The sequence below is a fragment of the Malania oleifera genome, chromosome 13, assembly GCF_029873635.1.
Source record: "Malania oleifera isolate guangnan ecotype guangnan chromosome 13, ASM2987363v1, whole genome shotgun sequence".
Taxonomy (NCBI): Eukaryota; Viridiplantae; Streptophyta; class Magnoliopsida; order Santalales; family Ximeniaceae; genus Malania; species Malania oleifera.
This window is the reverse complement of record NC_080429.1, coordinates 8,504,750-8,529,206: the sequence shown is the minus strand read 5'-3', so window position 1 is coordinate 8,529,206 and position 24,457 is coordinate 8,504,750. Positions and strand designations below refer to the sequence as shown.

General features: G+C 35.3%; 2 protein-coding genes across 2 annotated transcripts; one reads left to right on the top strand and one right to left on the bottom strand.

The window, feature by feature from the left end:
• Positions 1 to 2,498: 2,498 nt before the first annotated feature.
• Positions 2,499 to 17,514, top strand: LOC131146808 (deSI-like protein At4g17486). Its single transcript, XM_058096602.1, has 4 exons — positions 2,499 to 2,929; positions 13,031 to 13,292; positions 16,566 to 16,633; positions 17,053 to 17,514. The coding sequence occupies exons 1-4, from the start codon at positions 2,795 to 2,797 to the stop codon at positions 17,323 to 17,325; spliced, it is 738 nt and encodes a 245-aa protein (XP_057952585.1). The 5' UTR covers positions 2,499 to 2,794; the 3' UTR covers positions 17,326 to 17,514.
• A 1,847-nt stretch (positions 17,515 to 19,361) lies between these two features.
• LOC131146807 (uncharacterized) lies at positions 19,362 to 22,476 on the bottom strand. The gene is made up of 2 exons (XM_058096601.1): positions 22,195 to 22,476; positions 19,362 to 20,760 (listed from the first exon to the last, which is right to left on the bottom strand). Exon 2 carries the CDS (start codon positions 20,301 to 20,303, stop codon positions 19,671 to 19,673), a length of 633 nt encoding a protein of 210 aa, XP_057952584.1. The 5' UTR covers positions 20,304 to 20,760; positions 22,195 to 22,476; the 3' UTR covers positions 19,362 to 19,670.
• Positions 22,477 to 24,457: the final 1,981 nt, after the last annotated feature.

Sequence of the window (24,457 nt, the reverse complement as noted above, 5' to 3'; positions counted from 1 at the left end):
CATGTCACACGAATTTAGTATCATATGCAATTATCCCAAATATAAATCTTAAACAAAATCATCATTTTCCAGTACTCAAAATGTTCTAAAAAAATCATATCAATAAATAATAAATTTCGTATGCTCGTAAATAACCAGTTCACTTTAATAAAATACTGATATGATTTTATTTTCTCTTACCTGATTCCTTGAATCATGCTTGCAGGGCTCTCAAAATTATACCCGTGACACTCACCCGAACTCTGATTCAATCAAATCAACTCTAATAAAATATTATTTTAACCTTTCCTAATTTATAATAATTAAATAATAATTAATTTCTAAATAACTCATTTATCCTAATTTTGAGGCTATTTCTACAACGACCCCACGAGAAATCTGTACTACTAGACTTGTAGAGAATCATTTCTAGATTCTCGTAGTCGTGTCCGATCGCCCATTTGACTTAAAATTTAAGAAAAATTGAGGTAAGAATGAGAATTTGCCTTACCCCAAGAGGTATGTCTACGTTGTTCCTATGACAAATCCACTTCAGTAGATATGTTAGTGACGGAGAATGAAGGCCAGTGGTATTTTCGAATTTTTCAATCGGCCGAATATTTACCGAGAAATTGAGGAGAAAGAGAAGGAGAAACGGAGAAGAGAGAGAGCGTACGTAAGAGAGCCTGAGAGATGCGCCCCTCTCTGTTCAATTGAAGTTGCCAACTTCAAAAGCTTCTTAGGTGAGCTTTAAGCTTTCCTTATCTTTCCTTTTCTTTTTTTTTTTCTTTCCTTTATCCTTACCTTTCCTTTTTTTTTTTTCTTTTACCTTATTATATAATAACTTTATATATTTATATATATATATATATATATATACACATATATAACTTAATATATATTATTATTTCAATTTTTTTCCACACTATTCCTTTTATTTGTTTATTCCTTTAATTATTTTTTTTAATAATAATTAATTAATTAATAATTAATATTTATTTATTTATTTATTCGATTTTTTTTTTGGGTTACTACAACATTTAAGATGTATTTTGACATCAAGAATATATGATATACAATTATTCTCTTTTGATGTCAAGCAAAACTAATTTAATTTTACTTCTATTTGACATGTAGATAAATTAACAATAAGGCAATTTGTAAAAATAGAATGTAAAACCTGAAATAAAATTATGATAATAATATTATTTTCACCATTCTGGGGAGCACTTAAGTATGTTTATTCAGGAATTTTATTTTATTTTTCTCAATTTGTACTCTTCAGGAGTATGATCAAAATTTATAATATTAAATTGGGTAATAATTTAATACCTCTTCCTGAGGTTAAATAGACTATTTCATATGGAGAATAAATGTTTCACCTCTTTAGGATGTTGATTTGAACATCTCTTCGGGTGATTAAAAATATACCCTCTTTAGGAGGTAAATATTTAATATTTCTTCTAGAGATTAAATATATAGATGAGAAATTTAAATATATAACATCTCTTTTGGAGATTAAATATATAGCCTCTTCAAAAGGACTATCTTTTCGAAATATTTTATATATATATATATATATATATATAGGTCGTACATAAATAAAACCGACCATTAAGACGTTATAAACAGAAATAAAATCATCCGTTAAGGCGGTATAAATATATAGAAATATGTCAGTTGGTTAGAGTCTCGTATTGATAACATGTTATAAAAAATATAAAAATAAATAGAAAAATTAAATACGACGAGATAGAGATTTTACGTGATTTGGATATACCTACTCCACAAACGGATTGGATCAAAGTTTTACTATTTCGGAAGGAATTATAATATGACCTTATACAAAGTATCTATAGCTTTCACAAGCTAGCAAATATTAACTTTATTAGTATAAATATATGAAGGGGGTTCATAGGGATATGAATTAGCGCAAACATATATGATAGGTTCATAGGAGTAGAAAAAAATATGGATGAATAACAGTCACACTCATCTATTTATAATACTTATCCATTCATAACACTTTTCAAATTTTAAAATGAGTTCTTAAAATTTAATTATAATGTTAATTCCTAATAATATTGCTCAAAATGTAAGAAACCACAAGAGGCAATTTGTGAAATTGATTATATTTATGACTTGATTTCGTTGTTATTTATTGCTTGGAGTTAATTATAAATTATAAAAGACAAAAAAAATTAACAAGAATATATATTAATAAAGTAACACTATAATTATTTTAAAATAAAAAAGTAATAATTTTGGCAGGGATTTGACAGCGTTCTAATCCCAATGCAGGGGCGCAGTGGTCAATTCACACTACAAGCCATATGCTGGCTGTCGGTGCCTAACGGTTAAAATGATGGCGGCGTGCGTGCCTTGGTGGGTCCCTTTATCCGAATCATTGCAAAATTTCCCCGGCATTTCCGTAATTTTCCCCTCTTCCAGGGTCCATTCGCCAACAGGCCGTTATTTTCCCCAAAAATGATTTTAACAATTAAAAAAATAAATAACCATTGCCACCCCCACCCCCAATCCTTGCATTCCCTTTCTGCCATGATTGTGAAGAAACCCTAGGATTCCCAAGAGAACAATGCGAAGAAAACAAAATCCAGAAATTTGCGCATTTTGAGAGCGCAATTTGAAGTTTGGATAGTGTTTTCTGTGTTTAGGTTGTTGCGAGCGTTTTCGGTTTTTGAGTTGGGTTCCTCCGGCGAGAGAAGGGGAGGGAGGAGAGAGGGGTTAGGGTTTTTGGATCGATTGTGAGAGTGGGTGGGTGGGTGGGGGTGGGGGAGAGGGTCGGGATTGGAAGATGATGGATGTGATACTGCACATTTATGATGTGACGAACAGTGGGTCGGATAAGACGAACAACACCATTCTTCAGATCAACAAGATCTTCAAGGATGGTATTGGCTTGGGCGGTATCTTCCACAGCGCCGTTCAGGTATCTCTCTCTCTGTATGTGCATACAACTCATTCTTTATCAATCTGCTTGTATATATTTCGTTCTTTATGGTTAATGCGGGACTGTGGAGGGAATCTCAGGTTTAGTTTTTGTGTTGGGTGCTCTGGTATGATTAAAATGAAGAAATTGTGAGTGCTCGCGTGCGCCTTTTTTTTTTTTTTAATCTTTGTTGTTTTTGTTGTTTGTTTTTTGTTTTGTTTGTTTTTTTTTTTTGGGGCTCGGCCTGATTGTGTTTGGCTTGTGTTTTTTTTTTCTCTCTCTGGATTGCTTTTTTAATTTGAAAAGTAGTGATTTGGATCTGGAGTACATGGCCTGTGATGTTCATTGCCAGTGTTCATGGTACGCTGACGCTTGTGATTTGTGAATATAAAGTTAGATATTTTGATCCAGTTTAAATTGGAAGAATTCTTTCTTATTGGGCTGCTTCTCACGTCTTTTTGATTGAATTTTTGTATCATTTTTTTTTTCTGTTTGGAAAATTAGCAGGCTGTGTTATGTTGTCCTTGATCAGTTTGGGGCCTTTCGATTGGAGATGTACTTCTTTTTTGAAATGGGATGTATAACCCACTGGGCACTTCTTCCAGCTGCTTTTATCTTGTGGGCATGTCGTTTATCAATTCTCCTAATCCCAACCAGACCTGTCATCCTTTTGTGACCCAAGGGATTAAAGAATGGTTTATTGATGTGTCTCTTATTTGAACTCCAAGCCCTATTTGTTTGCAAATAAATGCATCTCTGGCTGCTGGCCAGAGAAAAGTGAAGTTTGGTTATTGTCAACTCATCCTTTCAATCAAGCTTAAAACCATTAATCTATCCCATCCCTTGCTTTACTCTTCTAGGACACGGTTATTGTTTCCATGGACCTTGCTCTGTCTCCTGGCATTGATAGCAATTGATGAATTCCAGCTGTTATAAATGCTGCACTTTATGTGTTTGGTCTTTGATTGGAAAATCCAACCATCTAGTCAACTGGTTCTGTTTGTGCTGAAAATGGTTTATTAACATCATTCATAGGAGGAAGGATTTTGATTTTTGGTTGGTCTAGGCAATTTGATAGGATTTTGATTTTTAGTAGGTCTAGGAAATTTGATAAGTAATCCTACCAGTTGAATGCTTGCACTAAACTATCTGATCAACCAGTTCAATGGACAGTTTCTGTTCCATAGATCATGGTTCTCTCCATGCATAAGCTGAATTTTAAGGATTTTTCCCTGGGCTGTGGCCCCACTACATTTATCACTACTTAAGCATGACTCGTGAAATCCCATTATACTCACCTTTTGATATCATCTCCTATAATCTTTGCTGGAACCACAACATATGTTTAAGCTGCTTGAACCACAACATATGGTCCCCACACAGTTATCTTTGCTGGAACCATAACATATATTATATATCTTAGTTAACCTGCCAAAAGTAGTTTCTCATTCATTCTGTTAATTTGGGGCTGACTTGGATTTAGATTTTGAAACTTGAAGTTAAAATAAAGTATGGATTTAGTGGAAATAATGTTTAGAAGGAAAATTAATTTAGTTTGCCTTCAAGAGACGAAATGGATAGGAGAAAAAGCTAGGGAAATTTAAAAAATCAGGATTTAAACTTTGGTACACTAGCAAAGAGAAACATAAAAATGGAGTAGGTATTATTATAGAAAGAGACCTAAAAGATAATGTAGTAGATGTTAAAAGAATAGGGGATAGGATCATTACAATCAAGTTAGTTTTGGGCCTAGAGATAGTGAATGCCATTAGTGCATATGCTCCCCAAAATAGTCTTAGCAGAAAATCTGAAAAAACAGTTTTGGGAAGATATGGATAGTATTTTACAAGAGATTCCGATGTTTGAAAAGACAGTCATAGGAGTTGATTTGAATGGTCACATTGGGATAGATAATATAGGCTGTGAGAGGATACATGGAGGCTATGGATATGGAGATAAAAATGAGTCCAGTGATACAATCTTAGATTTTGCCATGTCTTACGATTTGGTTATATTGAATACTTGCTTTATAAAAAGAGATGAATATTTAATAACTTTTAAGAGTGCGTATAATAGAAGGCAAATAGATTTCTTTTAAACTAAGAACAGGACTGTATATCTTGTAAGGATTGTAAAGTTATCTCAGGTGAAAGTTTGGCTACACAATATGGAGTCTTAGTATTAGATATACATATTAAAGAATGGAAGAGGAGTAGCATAAATCGACGCAAGATGACTAGATGGTGGAACTTGAAAGGAGATAATATAGTAAAATTCAAAGATAAAATGAACAAAGAATGTGATTGGACAATAGGAGATAAGGTTGACGCAAATACTATTTGGAATAAAATGGTGAATTCTATCGTAAGGATAGCAAAATAGGTTTTAGGTGAGTCCAAAGGAAGATACTTGGATAGTAAAGCAAGTTGGTGGTGTGATTAAGAAGTCTAAAAAACCGTTAAGACAAAAAGAATTTGGTATAAGATATGATATAATTGTAGAAATACAAAAAATCTTGAAAAATATAAAGAAGTGAGAAAAAATGCAAAAAAAAAAAAAATATCGATGAAGCTAAACATAGAGCTTATGATACATATATACTAGGCTAGACACAAAAGAAGGAGAAAAAAACATTTATAGACTTGCCAGAGTTAGAGAAAGAAAATGCAAAGGTTTAGGTTTTCTAAAATGTATAAAGGACGACAATGATAATTTCTTAATTAGAGAAGAAGACATAAACGAATAGTGGCGGAGATACTTTGATAAGTTGTTTAATGAAAACCAAAATGAAAGATTGAACTTAGAAATAACAAAGAAGAGAAGATTAAAAATAGGAGATTTATTCGTAAAATTAGAGTCCTTGAAGTTAAGATGACGTTAAAAAAATGAAAAGTGGGAAATTTATAGGACCAGATAAAATACCAATTGAAGTTTTGAAATGTTTAGGGGATAAAGGAATTATTTGGTTTGCTAATCTATTCAATAATATTATAAAAGCCAAAAAAATGGCAGAAGAATGGAGGAAAAGTACATTAGTACCTCTGTATAAAAACAAATGCGACATTCAAAACTGTAATAACTATTGTGAAATTAAGATTATGAGCCATACAATGAGATTATGGGAAAGGGTAATTGAACATAAAATAAGATTGGAAATGAAGATTCCAGAAAATTAATTTGGTTTATGCGTGGGAGATCAACAATAGAAGCTATTTATCTTTTAAAAAGTTTAATGGAAAAGTTTAGGGAAAAGAAGAAGGACTTGCATATGGTTTTTATTGATCTAGAGAAAGCTTATGATAGAGTACCTAGGGAAGTGCTTTAGTGGGAATTAGAAAAGAAGGGAGTTTGCAGTAGATATACAGAGGTCATTAAGGATATGTATGATAGAGTAGTGACTAGCGTCAGAACTGTAGGAGGAGAGTCTAGAGAGTTCCTAATCTCAATAGGTGTTCATCAAGATTTTACTTGAGTCCTTATCTTTTTACTTTAGTAATTGATGATATTACGAGGAATATCCAAGATGAGATCCCTCGGTGTATGTTGTTTATAGATGATATTGTGTTGATTGGTGACAGTAAAAGCGGAGTGGAATCTAAGCTAGAACTTTGGAAAGCCATGTTAGAGTCTAAAGAGTTTAGGATAAGTAGGAATAAGACTGAATATATGAAATGCAATTTTAGTAATGTAAGGAGTAGCAACAGAGAAAAGATTAAACTGGATAATCAAGAGATTAATAACACTAATAGATTTAGATATCTTGGATCTTTTATGCAAGGTGAAGGGGAAATTGAAGAAGATGTAGTACATAGAATTAAGATAGGTTGGGTAAAATGGAGGAGTGTGTCAGGTGTGTTGTGTGATTGTAGAATACCCTTAAAATTAAAAGAAAAGTTTTATAAGACGACTATAAGGCTAGTTATGTTTTATGGTTCAGAATGCTGGGCAACTAAGAAACAACATATACAAAGAATGAAAGTTGTTAAGATGTGTATGCTAAGGTGGATGAGTGGTTTAACATTAAAAGATAAAGTAAGAAATGAACATATACGCAAAAATTTAGGCATAGCACTGGTTGAAAACAAGATAAGGGAGGGGCGACTTAGATGGTTTGGGCATTTAAAATGCAAGCCTAGTAGAGCACCCGTGAGGAGGAGTGAGTTAGTTATGATTTCTGGCATGAAAAGGGGTAGGGGTAGACCTAAAATTACTTGGAATGAGGTAGTGAGGAAGGATTTAATAGCCCTTAATCTAATAGAGGAAAATGCCTTGGATCGAGTGAATTGGTGGAAAAGGATTCATGTAGCCGACCCCACCTAGTGGGACTTCTTAAGGCTTCTTGTTGTTATTGTAGAGTTAAAAGAAAGTGGAGACCTAGTTCAAATATGAACACTGGAGAGTTTGTAATGTGCTTAAATATTTTTTGCATCTCATTTTTTAAGGTGATTGTTTAAGCTGCCAAGAGTCTAGATAACCAAGCTTGACAGGTTTAATGTTTGGGTTTATGTTGGCTATGGTAGCTGTTGAACGTGCTATGAAGTCATATTTTCTGCAGAATTCTTATGTTCTTTAGGTAGTTAATAAGTGCCTGAGCATGCATGCTTTACTAATTGGTTCTATTATATGTTTTGAATTTTTGTTGTTGTGGAGAAGTAATAACCATTCCAACCTTTTTTTTTTTTTTTTGATCAAAATGGGTAAATATATTGATCAAAGAATATAGCCACTGTACAAGGGGGGGAGAACCCCAATCATGAAAGAAAATACAAGGTAACCCGGGCATACCCAGGGGCCAAACTGGCCATCCAAAAGTAAACATCCAAAGTACAAGCTAATCCATACTCATAAGTTCTCTAGTTAACAGAATACAAGTCATATTTGTCAAAAACAATTCTAAAGACATGTCTTTGGATCACCCTGACCAAGTCCTCATGAGATATGTCAACCCCTTCAAACTTTTTCCTGTTCCTAAAATGCCACAAAAAATACACAGTAGTAGCAAGTCCAACTCTCCTTCCCACTGCCTGGTGTCCAGTTCCTTTAACTTCTTTGTGGAGCCATTTAACAGCAGGTTTTAAAGAAGTCATAGCTCTTTTCAGTCCCAGCCACTCTCTAATCTGATTCCATACCCTTAATGAAATTTACACAGAAAAAAAAGATGGTTGCCTGTATCAACTTCCTCACGGCAAAGCACACAGGCATGATCAACCTCATCACCAACAAGTTTGTCATTCGTGTACAGCTTCCCTTTTAATCCCAGCCAAAGAATGAATGCATATTTGGGCGTGCATCCACTCTTCCAGATTTCCTTCACTCAAAGAACCTTAATTCCTTTAGTTCTCCAAAAGTCATAACACTCTCGGGACCTATTAGCCAAGTCCCAGCGAGACAATAGTCTGATAGCCTCCTCAGTACCTCCATACTGTTGCAGCAGCAAGCACTTGATTGCCACCATCTTCTTAAAAAGTGGAGAGTCACCATGTTTTGATGTAATTCCCCAAATATCAGACTCTGAAAGGTAAATCTGGTGTATCCATTTTGTCCATAGCGAATCCTTCTTCGAATGAACATTCCAAAGAGCTTTCGTAAGAAGATTAAGGTTCCACGCATTCAAGTCAAACACTTCCAGCCCTCCTTCAGATTTAGGGAGGCAGACTTCCCTCCAAGCAGCCATGGGTTTCCTTTTCCCACCCCACAGGAACACCCTACGGAGTTTCACTATCTGCTCAAGAACATTCTTTGGAATAGGAAATATGGCAAGCCAGAAGCATTGCACACCCTGGATTACTGAATTAATTTACTCCAATCTTCCTGCATATGAAAGTGTCTGTCCAGGCCAACCTTTAAACAGGTTATCAATTCTACCGACCAATGGAGCATAATGAGCACAATTTAGTCTAGAAGCAGCTAATGGGATACCCAAATATCTGAAAGGAAAGGTCCTTTTACTCATCCCAGATAGCTGTAGCAGATCTTCCAAATCCTGCTCCTTCACTCCAGCATGGAACATATTTGATTTCAGCCAGTTTGTGGATAACCCAGAGCAGCAAGCAAACAGCTTCAGACATTTCATTAATAAGCCAACAGAAGAGCTATCCCCTCTTGAGAAGAGCATTAGATCATCTGCAAAAGCTAAATGAGTAATACTACTTTCACACTTCGGATGAAAGTGGAACTCTGGTTTCCTTTCCACAGCTTTCAGCAGTTTGGATAGGTACTCCAGACAAATGACAAACAGAAGTGGAGACAAAGGATCCCCTTGTCTGAGACCTTTTTTTCCTTTGAAGAAGCCATGGAGCCTGTCATTCAGGGAAATAGAATAGGCAGTGGTAGTGACACACTCCATTATACAACATATCATAACAGAGGGGAAATTCAGCTGCAGCAGCATATCATTCAAAAAAGACCAAGAAACAGAATCATAGGCTTTCTTGAGGTCAATTTTAAACATACATCTAGGGGAAACCCTCCTCCTTGCATATCCCCTAACAAGTTCTTGAACTAAATAAATATTTTCGACCATACTTCTTCCTTTAACAAAAGCAGCCTGCGCAGGATTTATAATTTCCTCCAAACCAGGCTTCAGTCTAGCAGCAATCACCTTCGATATCACCTTATATATCACATTGCAGCAAGAGATTGGCCTGTAATCATTAACCACAGAAGCATGGTTCGTCTTAGGAATAAGGGCAATACTGGTATGGTTGATCTGCTTAAGTAGCTTTCCACTTTCAAAGGATTCCTTCACAGCATTTGAGAAATCAACCCCAACAGTGTTCCACGATTTTTTAAAGAAACCTGCAGAGAAACCATGAGGTCCAGGAGATTTCTCATCTCCAATGTCGAACAAAGCCTCCTTGATTTCCTCATCAGTGATAGGAACAATCATTTGGGCACTCAGAGAATCACTCAGTAAAGGACCATTAGCAATAATCTGACCATCTACACCAGTGCAAGGCACCTCCTCACCTAGCAGCAGTCTATAGTGACACAAGAATTCCTCAATGACCTGGTCATAAGACTTAGTTAATTCCCCATTGGCCTTTGTGATGGCAGCAATATGATTTCTATTGGAATTTCTTCGCATCAGAGCATGAAAAAATGCAGAACCTCTATCACATTCCTTAAGGTATTTGCACTTTGATACCTGAGCACAGAACAATCTGTTTGCCTCCTCCATTCTAAGAGCTTTGCCTTCTTAATTACCAGTTCCTTCTGTAACTCAACATTACCAGGGTCATCATGCAACAGGTGCTGAGCCTCTATCAATTCTTTTACAGCCATATCAGTTCTCTCAGAGATATGGGAGAAGTGAAGGGAGTTCAGTTCTTTCAAGGGTTTCTTCAGAGCCTGGAGTTTCTTGACAAGGCAGAATTGCTTGCACCCCATCACATCAACCCTCCATCCTTCCAAGATGATTTCCTGAAAATTCACATGGTTAGACCACATGTTAAAAAATTTAAAAGGCAATTTAACCAGCTGTAGTTCCTCAAACAGGGAGACAAGGGATACTGAGTGGTCAGACAGAACTCCAGGGAACTGGAAATTTACATAAGCCTTCAAACCCTCCAAGTGCCAGGCCTGATTAGTCATCACCCGATCAAGCTTGCTTTACCACACCCTTCCATTCGACCAGGTAAGGAAACACCCTGAAGAGTTTATATCAGAAAGCCCTGCAACATTAAAGCATTCTCTCATATCTTTCATTTCATAATCTGATGGGGGAACCCCATTCCTCTTTTCTTCAGCATTCAGCACACAGTTAAAATCTCCCAACAAGAGCCAAGGTCCAGCAAAGGAGGATCTAGAATGAATAATATCAGACCAAAGCCCTCTTCTTGCCACCAGAGAGTTGAAACCATAAATGAAGCTGACAAAGAATCTTTTAGAAGTGACTAAACACTTCACAGAACAGTGAATAGCCTGAGCAGTCATATGACATACTTGCACCACAGCAGTACCAGGATTCCAAAATACCACAATTCTCCCAGCACCATGTAGCTCAAAGTTATTAACCTGTTCCCAGAGTCTAAACTTCTTCCACATCATGGCTTTCAACTTGACGTCAGACATTTTAGTTTCCAGAATGCCAAGGACATCCAGTTTATTTCTTCTAATGAGATCCGAGATCCCATTTTGCTTCAGGGGCTTGTTTAAGCCCCTAATGTTCCAAGATGCAATCTTCATTGGATGGGAAGGGGGTCAGACCCCCTCTTCCTAGACACCATTCCAACCTTTTGCCAAGATGGCAGTTTTACATGCGACTTGCAGTGATTGTGCAGTAATTTCTGCACATGTTGAAGAAGTTGATTTATTGATATTAACAATAATTTGCCAGAATATTTTGGATGCTTTTTTTTCCTGTGCCATGACTCAAACCATAGTTCATTTATAGAGTTAGTTTGTTTAATTGTTGTCTCAAACTTAGTCTTGGAGATTAGGTTCACTGGAAAAGGTTATTCTGGCTGGTGATTTGTAAGAGACATAAATAGTGATACTTAAATTATTTATTAGTTGGGGCTGTTTGTGTGGGGTCAGGGGTGTAACTGGGTGATTCTTTTGAACATGCATTAATCTTATTTACATTAAGCTTAAGTGTTGACACTAACGTTGACTGCATCAATTGATTGTTATCATCATTTTGTTTTATACAAATAATTTGTTTTCCTTCCACTTCCTTTAGGATTGCATTTAGTTTGCTACGTAAAAAATATTCTCACGGAATGAGATTCTCAGTAATCTCATTCTTGTGAATAGGATGATGCTTGCCTCATGGAAATACTTTTGTTTGGTTTATATTGTAACATTCGTAGTAATGTACACATGATGCCCATGTCTGTGTTTGGTTCAACATGAGAATCTGGCAAGCATTTTAATAAGATTTATCATTATACCTTTGACTTGTGTAGGAACAGAATATGAAGAATGATAGAGTTTTTTAGCATAAAAATCTATTATGAATATGTATAAAATTGAATCTATGTCCTTCAAATTTCAATCATTACAAAATAATAAACAAAAAAATTAAAAAAAATCCAACACATAATCATCATTAGTGAATATTTAACAAAAATCAAGATTGAGATGCCTAAGCAAGATAGGGTACACTTGCATCACTAAAGAAAATCAAGATAGGGTATACATCACTAAGACGCATGCTTCTGCAGCCAAGCTAAACCAGCAATGAAAGAATTTGTGAATATATAAAGTTTTAATCAATGGCTAGCAGAGATGAATGCTTTACAATTACATTTTACTAGTTATTAAAAAAACATATTCCATTTTCATCTAGAAAATCTACTGAGCAGCCATTCAAACACCCCCAAGCGCTCAAACAAAAAAAAACATGCATTTAAAAATGAACAACTACAGAGAGCCCTCAAAAAAGAAAAAAGGGAAGAAGATGCAGGGAAGAAGAAGACAGTGTATTGAATGGAATTGGACTGTGCTGTGTTGTTTAGTTATGCTTAAAGGGGACATATACATCAGATTAGTGAAAGTACAAGGGTAATTTGATCACAAAAAGGGATTCCCATGGAAATGGGATTTCGATGAAACTTATGGGGGAGGGTGGGCATGGGGTGTCCATGTTTTGTGGGAATCCTTCGTTCCTAGGAATGTTCCCCCCCCCCCCCTCCTTTGTTCCTAGGAATGTTCCCTCCCCCCCCCCCCCCCAACCCCAATGTCATATTTCGGTGCCAAACAAACGTGGGAATAAAATGCAATGGGCATCACATTCTTGGGAATGTTGAAAGATGTCGCAAACCACACACCCCCATAGTAACCATGTGAGACATATTTCTCAGGCATCTTTGAACTTTGTGCTGGGGAAATGCAATAGTGTCCTCACAATTTCCGAATTTAAATGCATTTCTCTCAACATCACTATGAAATATGAGAAACAAATTCTGCTTTATCTCTAGGCTATCTATAAATGGCCTTCATGGGCTTCCATGTAGTCCAAGGGAGTTCACATTTCTATTTATTTGTTTTTGCGCTTACCGTCAGATGCATATTTAGATGTTGCTATAATTCTATGTTATGCTTAGCGATATGCATGTAGAGTTTCAACTCATCTGATTGCCTTTGCATTTTCAATAGGTGTATGGAGATGAGGAATGGTCATTTGGGTTTTGTGAACAAGGAACTGGAGTTTTTAGTTGCCCGTCTGGGAAAAATCCAATGTATACATATCGTGAGTGTGTTGTCCTTGGGAAAACAAGCTGTTCAATTTTCAAGGTAAATCAAATCTTGAGAGAACTTAGCAGAGAATGGTCTGGAAGCTCATATGACTTGCTGTCAAAGAACTGTAATCACTTCTGTGATGAGTTATGTGAGAGGTTGGGCGTGCCAAAACTTCCAGGTAATTTTCACTTCACCTCTCTCTCTCTCACACTCACACACACACAGAGTGACACACATGCTCATATTGTAACTGAAACTTCATTTAAGATCATTTTTTTTTTTCCTTTCCGAACCTTTGTTTATTTTTTGCTAGTTAAAACTAGGGGCATATTCAAATCACGCGCATTGACATAGTGGATAATCGAACTTGACTTAAGTTGGAATTTTTAAGCTCAAAAATCAACTTAAACTCCATCAATCTTATAACTATTGAACTCGAAATGGGCTGGACTATGAGTACAACTCTATGTTAGCTCGATTAGACTCTATTGCATATAAAATACTGCTAGCCTCCATGCACCCATTTTGTCATTGGTTTTTTTTTTTTTTTTTGTGAATTCTTTTTTTGGAGGGGGTTGGGTAAGTGGGTAGCTTTTGTCTTTAGGTACTTCCAAGAAACAATGATGTAAGATGGGTATTTTCAGAAAAAGTAAGGGTCAAAAATAAGTTTGAAAAGAAATTTGGAGTAGTGATGTTGCTTTTAATTAAAATATTCCTCTCAATGAGTTTTCACAATTTTCAAAAATATTTTAGGTATAATACTGATAAAGGATATTCTTTAAAAAAATATAGAGGCCAAGGAATTTTTGGAATGAAAATTGGAGTTTCGGGTAATATTTTCGCTTAATAATAAAATATAGATTGAGTATATGTATAGAATATATAAATTCTAATATATATATATATATATATATATTCTTGTTGTATTAGCTTTTTTGTTTATGTTTTGTTTTCTGAGGATTTCTCATCGTCTTTGTACTTCCTTTTTACTTAATCTCTCTCAATCTCTATCTCTCTTTCATATATGTATAGACATAGACACACATATGTATGTCAGTATGTGTGGTATAATCTATTACAAGTTTACAACTAATTCAGCGAGTTGAAAGGTTTCATGTCCTCCCAAAACTAAAGTCAATGCAAAACTATTTTTATATTATTTACTCAAAGTTTTCTAGCAGCCTTAGTATTTTCAGTGTTTACATTTTTTTTTTTAAGTTTAAAATTTACAAAAAAATAAAATAAAAATGAAACACTATATGCCTTGAATGCTGTGGAGCATTTGTATCTCTCTCACGTGCTTAAATACATAAAAAAGGACAGTAACATAACTAAAGCTCAATTATGCCTGTAAGTAGTATTGTGCAAACTCGAGCTCAAACTCATCAAGCTACTTGATCTTGACTTGAATCGTAATAGAGTCAAGTCAAGCTGTAGTATAACTTGAGCACGAGTTGCTTGTGACATGCTCATGAGCTTGCTTTAACTGGCCATAAACATTTTGACTTCTCTTCTAAAATTTGAGGAGCTATCTTCATAGCCAGCCAATAAGTATTAGACACGGTGTGGTGCCTATGAATTTACTCTGTACACTTAACATTCCATTCAACATTGGCATTTTCGTGTTTTCTTTTCCTTGTGTTTCCTTTTCTATTACTTGATTTTGTTTAGCTGTTAGTTCTGCAGAGCAAATGACTGGACTGCACACATAACTACTTGCAGTCATTTGTGATTGATGAATGAACCATTTACTGTGCATAAAACAATGGGTGCAAAATTTTCATGGTTAGCGGTAGACCCAAAGAGAAGGAAGTGGAGGGCACTGGAATGTTTGGAAGAAAGTGGATACTGTAGTAAATTAAACAATTTCCATAAAAAATGTAAATTACTCACACTAATGCCCTAGCAATTGCGCCCCCGCCCCCCAACCAAGAGTGTAATTTTTTCATGCCCCAAGAAAAATTTTACACAGTACATCACACATTTTCCTTCAATAAAAATGTTTAAATTTGCCTCAATAAACATGTGTTTATTCCCTATGCTAAAGCAAACTGAAAGGGATATTCTATATACATTCCCAAGTTTTTCTTACAAATTCAATACCATTTTCTTTAAAAAAATAAAAATCTCTGTGTGTGGGTTTTTTGCCCTCCTGGAATAATTTTCTGCTTTTTTCATAGCCAACATCATATAGCTAAGTGTGGTTTAGTTAAATACCAATCTGTCACCCTCAATTTAGCCGGTGTTTTCCATTTTTATTTATGTTAGCGACTTAGCATCAAGAAGATATTAAGGTAATAATTATGTATGTTCTGTAAAGTAAGCCGTAGATGTGATAATAATTAATGTATGTTCTGTAAAGTAAGCAGTAGATGTAATGACAATGGCATTAACAAGCGGATGCAATGACAATTAATTAACACTTCTAACATCTCTGTGGCTAGATAAATTGAAAATTCAGTCAACTTAAACACTTTCTTTATTTCTTTGAAATGTACTTTGGTCTTCTAAATTTCACATTGATTTTTCTGAATGAGATTTTGTCAGCATCATACCATTGTGATATTGAAACAGTTTCCAGTATGTATAAATTTTCTGTAATTCAATGCATTAAATATGGAGTTTGGTTGTCCAATTCATGTGTAAAAAATATCCATTTTGGTAAAGCTTGTGTTGGAGAGTTGGACCAAAATTTTCCAGTTTCAGTGGTTTGAACTATATTGCAGGATCCTCCTCCTATTTGATAACCTGTGCATTACTTATGACTTTATTCTTAGTTTTATAATTCTCAATTGCCATTCTGATTTATTATTTATGTTTTAGCTTTATTAAGCTTGTCTTGGAAACTATGTTTGCATTCTCAGCTTGTCAAGCATGTATTAAAAAATGTATAATTATATTTTTTTGTTTGTGCATGCATGGCTTTTTTTTTTTTTATATTTTTTTTTATGGGTTTTTTTGGGGTGGTGGGGAGAGGGAGGTTTTGTCCTTTATGATCTTCACCTTGCACCTAAGTAAGAAAGTAAACTTTGTTATAACCTTAAATGAACTAGTATTTAAGGGTGGCCAAATTAGAAAATGTGAAGTGGCCATTAAATATTGGTCAACTCATTATTCAAGAATTTTTTATTTTGAGAGAGGTGGGGAAGGTGTTGGTCTTTGTATTCAAATAGAAGGATGCAATTATTATTTTCACAAAGTTTGAGCAATGGCACGTGCAGTTTGAAAAGATTAACTGTCCCATGTGTACCATGAGTTTGAGGATTTATACTTCCTCCTTTTTTTTTTTTTTTTTTCAAGAAATTTTATTTTGAGAGGGGTGGGGGAAGGTGTTGGTTGCTAAATTTTTTTTCCTTTTTAAAATTGTATTGAAATACCTGCCTTTGCCATAAAGTAATGGTTGTATCTTTTAAAGCCAAGGCAGAGGATGTACTTACAACTTCTGTAACAGGATGGGTTAACCGGTTTGCTAATGCTGGTGATGCTGCCATGGACGTAGCAGGAACCACAGCACTACGGGTGAGTTGCTCTCCTATAATTTGTATGTTATATTTTACTGGAATCATTTCTATTACCTCAATGCATGTGTATCACGAGGTGCAATATGACTATTTGGTCACTTTGTACTGATTTGGTTGATGGCCCTTGTTGTTCTTGCACTCTCTGGAACTGAAAGATAAATCCATGGATTGAATTGCTCCCAATATGCGTGGCTTTAAACTGTTGACAGCTTCTCTTCGTTTCACTTCGTGTTGTCCCTGTAATAATGAACACCTAGTTGGCCTGCATTAAATTTAGTATTCTGGAGATGCTCTGAAATGTTGGATCATTGATCAATATGAACTGTTTTAAGTTTTAGTTATGTTCATAGCTGCCTTATTTTCAAACCATCTCTTAGCTTTAGTAGTTTGCTCTAACTACTTTGTGAGGTATTGCAGTTTAGGCAAGCCAAGACACAGATTGTCTCAGCCAGCAAAGTGGCATATGGATTCCTTTTGGGTGTTACTTCTAACTCGACAGTAACTCCTGAATCTCCAAACGGTTCAGAAAGAGGCACACCTAGACTCCAAGGTGCTTGGTTTAAGAATTTAATTTCTGGCGCCAAACCATCTAGTAGTTCCGAGATCGAAAATCAGGAAGAGAACATGCTTCAGCAGCAAGAGCGACACGACACAGCAGAACCACTGCGACAGAATGGTCATGGGATTTGAGGAAGTATTTTTCTCTGAAGGATCATTTGCTATGTGTACTACACTAATTAAGAACAGTGCATAGCAGTGTTGACTTGTCATTAGTTGTGTATTGCTGTAGAATTTTCCTCTTTTCCTGTTCAACTGAATTTCCCCATTCATGCCCAAGACAGACGACAAAACATTGAAAAGATGATTCATTTTACAGTATTTTTTCTCTCATTTCTCCATATATGGCTTAATCCTTTTGTCATAGAGTATGGAAACCCTTCCTAATGAAATTTTGGTGGGCCCTTTTTTGGATAAAAAAGACTTGGTGATTTCACTTAACAATTTTGGTGATGCTACATCTAAACCTTTAATATATGCCCTTTAATACTTCAAAATGTATTTGGCTTGATCTGTGTATTAATTTACTTGTATATTTAGCAGAGATGGTTTCTACTAACTATGTATGGCACTGTACAGAGGGATAATGTAGTAATGACTTGTATTACTCAATTACTCCACTAATTTCCATAGAAAAAGTGCTCCATTAAAGCCAAAGTGGGAACATAATAATTTAAAATTTGGTCATGTGGCAAGATTTTCTATTAATCTGTTAAAGATTATTGGTCAGTTGCAGTGTCTTGCAAAGAACTCTGTTTAAAACAGAATGCTGTCAATGTAATATAAGCGGGTGTGAGGAAGGTGGAGTTGGTGTGAAAAAAAATAATAGAAAATGACTATATATATAAGAGATAGGAGGAAAAGATAAATGTATGAGCGTATTGAAGCTGAATTGAATTGAAATGATACAAAGAAATATTTAAATCAACATAAAGAGATTGAAATTCAACTTACTCAAAAAGTTCAAGTTGAACTTTCTGGTTGTTAAATACTACTTGGAAGGGTTACTTTTTGTTGACATTGGAAGCACATCACAAGAGTCTTCTACTTGTTTGGTTGAATAGTTAAGAGATTATTTATGGTTGAATTCCATAACCCTTTTCATATGAATAGTTTTATCCATCTAGACATGGATGTTCTTATTTAGCCATCTTATTTGGGCTATTGATTTATGTTTTAGTTTAACCTATGTTATAAATTCAGAAAATTCATTCAACTCAATTAAGCAACAATTTTTTTTTTAATTGTAAAATAATATTAAATATGTGAATTAAATATGTATAATAATGAATCACACATGTATAATATTGAATCCATTATAAAGATATATATATATATATATATATATATTTCTTATTACTTCACAATATGAAAAATAAAATCATTCAAACTTCACTCATCAAAATTGCTCAAGTAACTAATCAGGTTGAATCAAGCAACGAGGTGTTTCCAGTCAATTGCAACCCGGCTTAATAACTTACAACCCTAGATATAGAATCATTACAAATACATCACATGGGGCAAATATTGGACTGCCTAGTTGTCCTCAAGATTCTTCAACTTTTGTCAAACAAGTACTCCAATCCTTTTTTTTGAAATAATGGAGGATTAATGTCTTTCTTTTTCTTTCCCTGTCATTAAGAAATGGCCGTGAACATGAGATGCTCATGAGGCAGGCTCGCTCGCCACAGATCAATCTTTGTATTTTATTTTATTTTTTTGCAGTGAAAGCTACGTCGGAACCACTGCTGCTGTTAATGCTGGACAGGTAGGAGAAGGCGCCCAAAGACCTTTACGCATTGACACACCCTGATTGGAGACATGTACCCGCTAAAGCTGTGGGCGTAATGTTGAAGGCACACTCGACAATGGTGGGTGGGGAGGGTCATGGTAGAGCAACAAACAAACAGCAAGCATCCAACAAATGGGGCAATTTCCAAAACACATCATATGTTCACAGCATCCATATCCATTGTTGGAAATTGCAAAAGATGATGGTTCCAGTGTGAATTGCATATACTGAAAACGAAGAGCAGAGCAGTTGAAAATCACTTGCACCTTGAGAAGGTTTTGTTTGAAATAGTACAGCTTCTAATTTCTATGTAACAACAGACTCAAAAATATAGAAATTTGACATTTTGCGGGTCCAGAAAAAAGGTATAATCAAATAGTCAAAACCATAGAATATGCCTTAATATTATCATAAGCCACAGAAGATGTAATTATATAAGTGTAATACAACACTGGACTCACCATGTCTCACACAGTCATGCAAATCACTCCACAGAGAGATGCTTCTAAAAAGATAAATAAGCTCCCAAGAGAAAAATGAAAACAAAATACAGCACTGTTGTTCGGTATTGAACAAGCAAGACCAGGAAAAAGGGCACAACATGAAAAATATATACAAAACCATTATTGCGAGAACTATAATCAAGACTCCTATAGTGATCAGACCACATCACAAGGGAACTTGTTCAACTTCTCAACATATTATTAAAGACGATCGTGTCCACATGTGCATCTTCCGCAATATGAAGTGAAGAAACAGCCTGTGCTGCAATAAGGCCAGCAGAGATCCCTGTTGTGCCCCAACCTCCCTCCTCAAAATATGAAGCGTGGAAATCTCTTCCAAAAGGACCAGATGAAAAAGACCAATCATCGCTGCTCAAGTCATTCCACCCATAAAAATCTCCATGACCATTAGACGCCCATCCAATTCCTTCAAGAGAACATCTAGTGCGGCCCTGATGAGGAAGGCCTGCTCTCCTGCTGCCCATAAATAGGTCAATATTGCCAGCACAATTCCATTGGTTGAACACTTCATCTTTCTTGAGCATAATCTTGCACGGATCATCTGAGTCTTCACCAAGTAGGACATGCAGCGCAACTGCCTCAGCAATTGCAGCACCCTCTTCATCAAGCCTTTGCTGTTCTTCCATCTTTTTCTGCTTCTTCTTTTCCAGTTCAGAGCGGATGGCTGCAGAAGTAGCAAGGGCTTTCTCCAATCGTCTCTTTTTCTTCTCAGCCTGTTTTATACGATCCAGCTCATCCTTCACTGGCTTCTTCTTCACTTTTCTAACGACAGGATGCACTCTTGTACACTCCATGTTAACAACAACAATAACAACCACCTAACTGAAGTTTTGTTTGCTCAAGGTTTCTTTTTTGTTTTTCTGTTCCTTTGGAAGAACACCTCTAAGACGTATACATTTTCCCTAAAACTGTTTTTTTTGCTTTCTTTGTTATTCAACACTCAAATAAAATCTAATGGGTATCCAACTTGGCAACTAATATACTGCTAAAATCCTGACGCCTACACCCACTCAGGTCTGAAGGAGTACCTCATCTTACGAACAATGCAGTCCCAAACAGAAACAACAGGCGATAGCAGAAGAGCGAAATGATAAGAGCTCACAATCTGATCCCTTGGCACCATTCTTCCTAATTTCCCACAACCCTTGCATTTACCCATCTTTTGTGCACCAGAAAAATCAGTAACCTAACAATAGCAGGAAAAGTGAGATCACTGTCCAGTTCAAACACTTCACATGGCCTTTCCCTGCACTGGAACCAACAAAAAACAATAATTTGCACGTGAATCACCAGGATGAAATGCCACAATTTTCACAAAACCATGCAAACACATGCATGCATACGCAAAGTCAGGAAAAATAGTGAACATCAGAAAATAAATATACATCCGGTGCTAAATTCAGGTTTCAGTGTTAAAAATAAAAAATAAATAAATAAAATAAACCCACCCCAAAACAGTTGGCAACACAGATCATACAATCTTATAGCTCAAGTGAACCTAGGTAACTCAACTCATAAAGACAAAAGCTAAACTGCAAGCACACAACACATGCACAAAAGCAGGCTTATTCCAACAACGGACAGCAACATATGGCCAGTTAAAGTGAAGAAACTCAAGATCTTAGTCATGAAATTGTAAGAGCAACTTGCACGAAAAACATAAATGCAGCTTGCACGAAAAACATAAGTGCTTTCACAGGCAAAGGAAAAGCACTGCAACACCAACACAGATACACAACTTATTTAATCCGTATCCAACTGTTAAAAATCCAAATTTAACACATTCTTCAATTTTTAACTAAGAAAAGCTCATGAAGGCAGAAATTCAATGAGGGATATCAGCAATATAGTCCTCCTCTCACTACGTGAACCGAAGTTTCAAAACATAGTCATTTCCCAAAATACCTTAATGCCTGTTTCTTTGCAAACAAGTAGAATTAAACTTCTCAAACTTGATTTTTATTGTTTTAGAACCCTTTCAAACATGTATGCTCATACGTGCACACACAGAGACAGCGAAACAAAAACACATGCCTTAGTTCAAGTTAAACAATCACTTGTTTAAGTAAATTAATCAACCACCAGAGCTTTGAAAAATAATACTATAATCAAATATCCACTGTTTTGCGCTCTGCCACACCCCCACCCCACAAAAAAGAGGGGGGGAAAAAAAAAGGAAAACAAAGAAAGTTTACCACCAACCAAACAGCGGATAATTTCTTCTCATGCAACAATAGGTGAAACCAGTTGAATACCTAAACAACTATACAACTTAATGCAACCGAATTCTTCATTTCTAGAAATCACATCATTACTCATAAGACAATGATAATCAAATTTTCGTTTTTTCTTAGTTCTCTCAACAACCAACCAGCCCCAAATTACAATCGCTTAAGAATCACAAACATTTAATTTAAATCCAAACCCCAAAATCCCATGAAGACACAATCTCAAATTATTAGATCTATTCAACTAACTGTATTAGAAACCCTAATTACACTCAAATCGCTAAAAACCCACAAGTCCGACCGGGTGATCTACCCGACCCAGATACCGAAACATCGAAATCTAACAGAATAATTCCATGTTCTATAAAATAGCCCTAGATCAAAACAACCAGCAGGCTAAATTACACGATAATTCGCCAACAAAATTTAAAAAGTAAAAAAGTAACAAAAACCAAACCTGATCGAAACTGTAGAGAGAAACTGGCCCCAGACACTCTACAGAAAAATTAGCATTCGTTTTCGTAGTGTTCGGATCTGCAGAAAACCAAAGAGAGAGGAAGAACGAATGGGAGAGGGGATAATATAACTGACCACATGAAATAGCCGCGAGAGGTGAGGGAGGGGAGTAGGAGAGGGAAGGGCAATCATGTCATTTAAGAAAGAGCGTGTACACGTGGCGTTTGATGAGGTGGTTGATGGGGGAAGTGAGTAAATCTTGAAGTTGTTTGACATTTATCGCGAGGAATTGTTGGGTGCTTGTGTGAGGACACATGGCAGCTTTTGAGATGAGGATAGGGTGATAAAGTAGGCACAGCACTGTGATTGGAGGATGGCCTGCCGTTGGATTACTTTGGTTTTGTATCATATCCAGTGGTCCAGATTTCAGATCTAGAAAAGCAGGTCAAACTAGCGTATTACGAAATGAAAGGAACTAATTATGCAATGAATTTGGCAATGATCTGGTTTTTAAAAATGACATTCCCCTCTTTTTTGAATTTTTAAAAATATTTTAGAGACTTTCTTAATGTATTAAATTAATAGCAAAAGTTTTTTGTCCTTCCTAAACAGCTAAATTTTTAGGCTTTCTCTAATTAGAATGATAATTTATAATTATTGACTTGAAATATTATATTTTATAAATTTTATGCATTAATTTATCACGTAGAGTCCATTTACTATAATAATTTATATATATATATATATATATATATGTATGTGCGCATATAAGTCTACATACCTATATATTTACCTATTAGACTGAAATATTAAGTGAGTCTGACAAACTTGTATGTTATAAACTTAGTATCAAACGAGTTAAGTTTGAGCATAAGCTAAGAAACACGTGTGTTTTGATATGGTATAAAGTTAAATTTGTCAATGAATATATATATATATATATATATATATATATATATATATAAATTTGGCAAGCTAGAGGAACTGTTTGGTTTAGAAGAAAAACATTTTTCATTTTTCATTTAGTTTTATGACCATTTATCCAAAAAATGGCATGGATTAAATTTTACGAGACAAAATATTAGATAACAAAGCATTAGAAAGAATAAATGATAATTTAGAAAATTGAAGGCAAAATGCTTAACACTAGGATGCTTATTTGATCACCATCATCTTCAAGCTCTTTATTAAAAAATAAAATAAATCCACAAGCTTATATGTACAATAACAACTTCAAAAATGGGAACAAAAAATTATAAAAAAAAAAAAAAAAAAAAATTTTTTTATACAATCAAGAAAAATAATTAAAACACACACATATACGCATACACTCACATTTAACACTAGCAATAATTGTTACAAATAACATTGTCTTTGAAAATATGGACAAATGAGTATTCAATGATCATCAAACTTCTTTCTATATTTTTAATTTTTCAATCGGGGCACTTGTCCTATTGAGATACTCACAAGTCTATCACTGCATATGTGTAACGAACGAGTGAAAGTTTTTAATTTGTATTTTTTTTTTCTCATTCTTTTTAAAATGTTATTCTGTGAGTTTAAAATTTAAATAAAATTATCAATTAATAGATAATTAACAAATTTATTTTTCCAACAAGTAACCAACAAAATTTAGAGTTTTAAACTTATTCTCGCATTATGAGTGTAGCTGTGTAGGGAGAGCATCTTCGAAGTATATGTAGCATTAAGGTTTGAACCCGTGACTAACCAACCAGTGACATAGCTAGTGCGTGTATGGTCCGCAAAAAAAAAAGAAAATCAATTTGTCTAAAACTCATGATAGGTTGGAATTGAAGGGGATGGAAAGAAGGGGGAGGGGAAAGCTGGGAGTCCAATTGGGATTCAGTGGAAACCAATCAGTGCAGCCTATTTTTCCCTTTTACTTATTGGGAATGGCAGGCGCAGGCAGAAGACTTGCCTGCTTCTTGGCCAAGAAGCTTCCTGCAGGCTTGTGCAAGACGTTTGTTGGGAGTTCACCACTACTACTGCTATTTCACCCAACGCCTATTCCAAAAGTTACTCATATCTCTCTCTATGTGTTGTTGAATTAGTGAATGAGACAAAGTGGAGAGAGAGAGAGAGAGAGAAGCTAAGATTGTTAGTTGCAACCATACTCTTTTTTAATCAAAATCAATAATGGAGTGGAATGGTAAGACTCCACTATTTCCTCCCCACCTCTTCTTACTATTATAAGTCATATCATAATGCATATTATGCAATGGTGAGTGACGATGCACGTT

Bases quoted from the DNA above. Each gene is read 5' to 3' on its own strand.
- LOC131146808 (XM_058096602.1), top strand. From the start codon at position 2,795: ATGATGGATGTGATACTGCACATTTATGATGTGACGAACAGTGGGTCG. The intron at 13,293-16,565 runs GTAATTTTCACT...CTTCTGTAACAG, and splicing joins GGGCGTGCCAAAACTTCCAG to GATGGGTTAACCGGTTTGCT. The intron at 16,634-17,052 runs GTGAGTTGCTCT...GAGGTATTGCAG, and splicing joins CAGGAACCACAGCACTACGG to TTTAGGCAAGCCAAGACACA.
- LOC131146807 (XM_058096601.1), bottom strand. From the start codon at position 20,303: ATGGAGTGTACAAGAGTGCATCCTGTCGTTAGAAAAGTGAAGAAGAAG.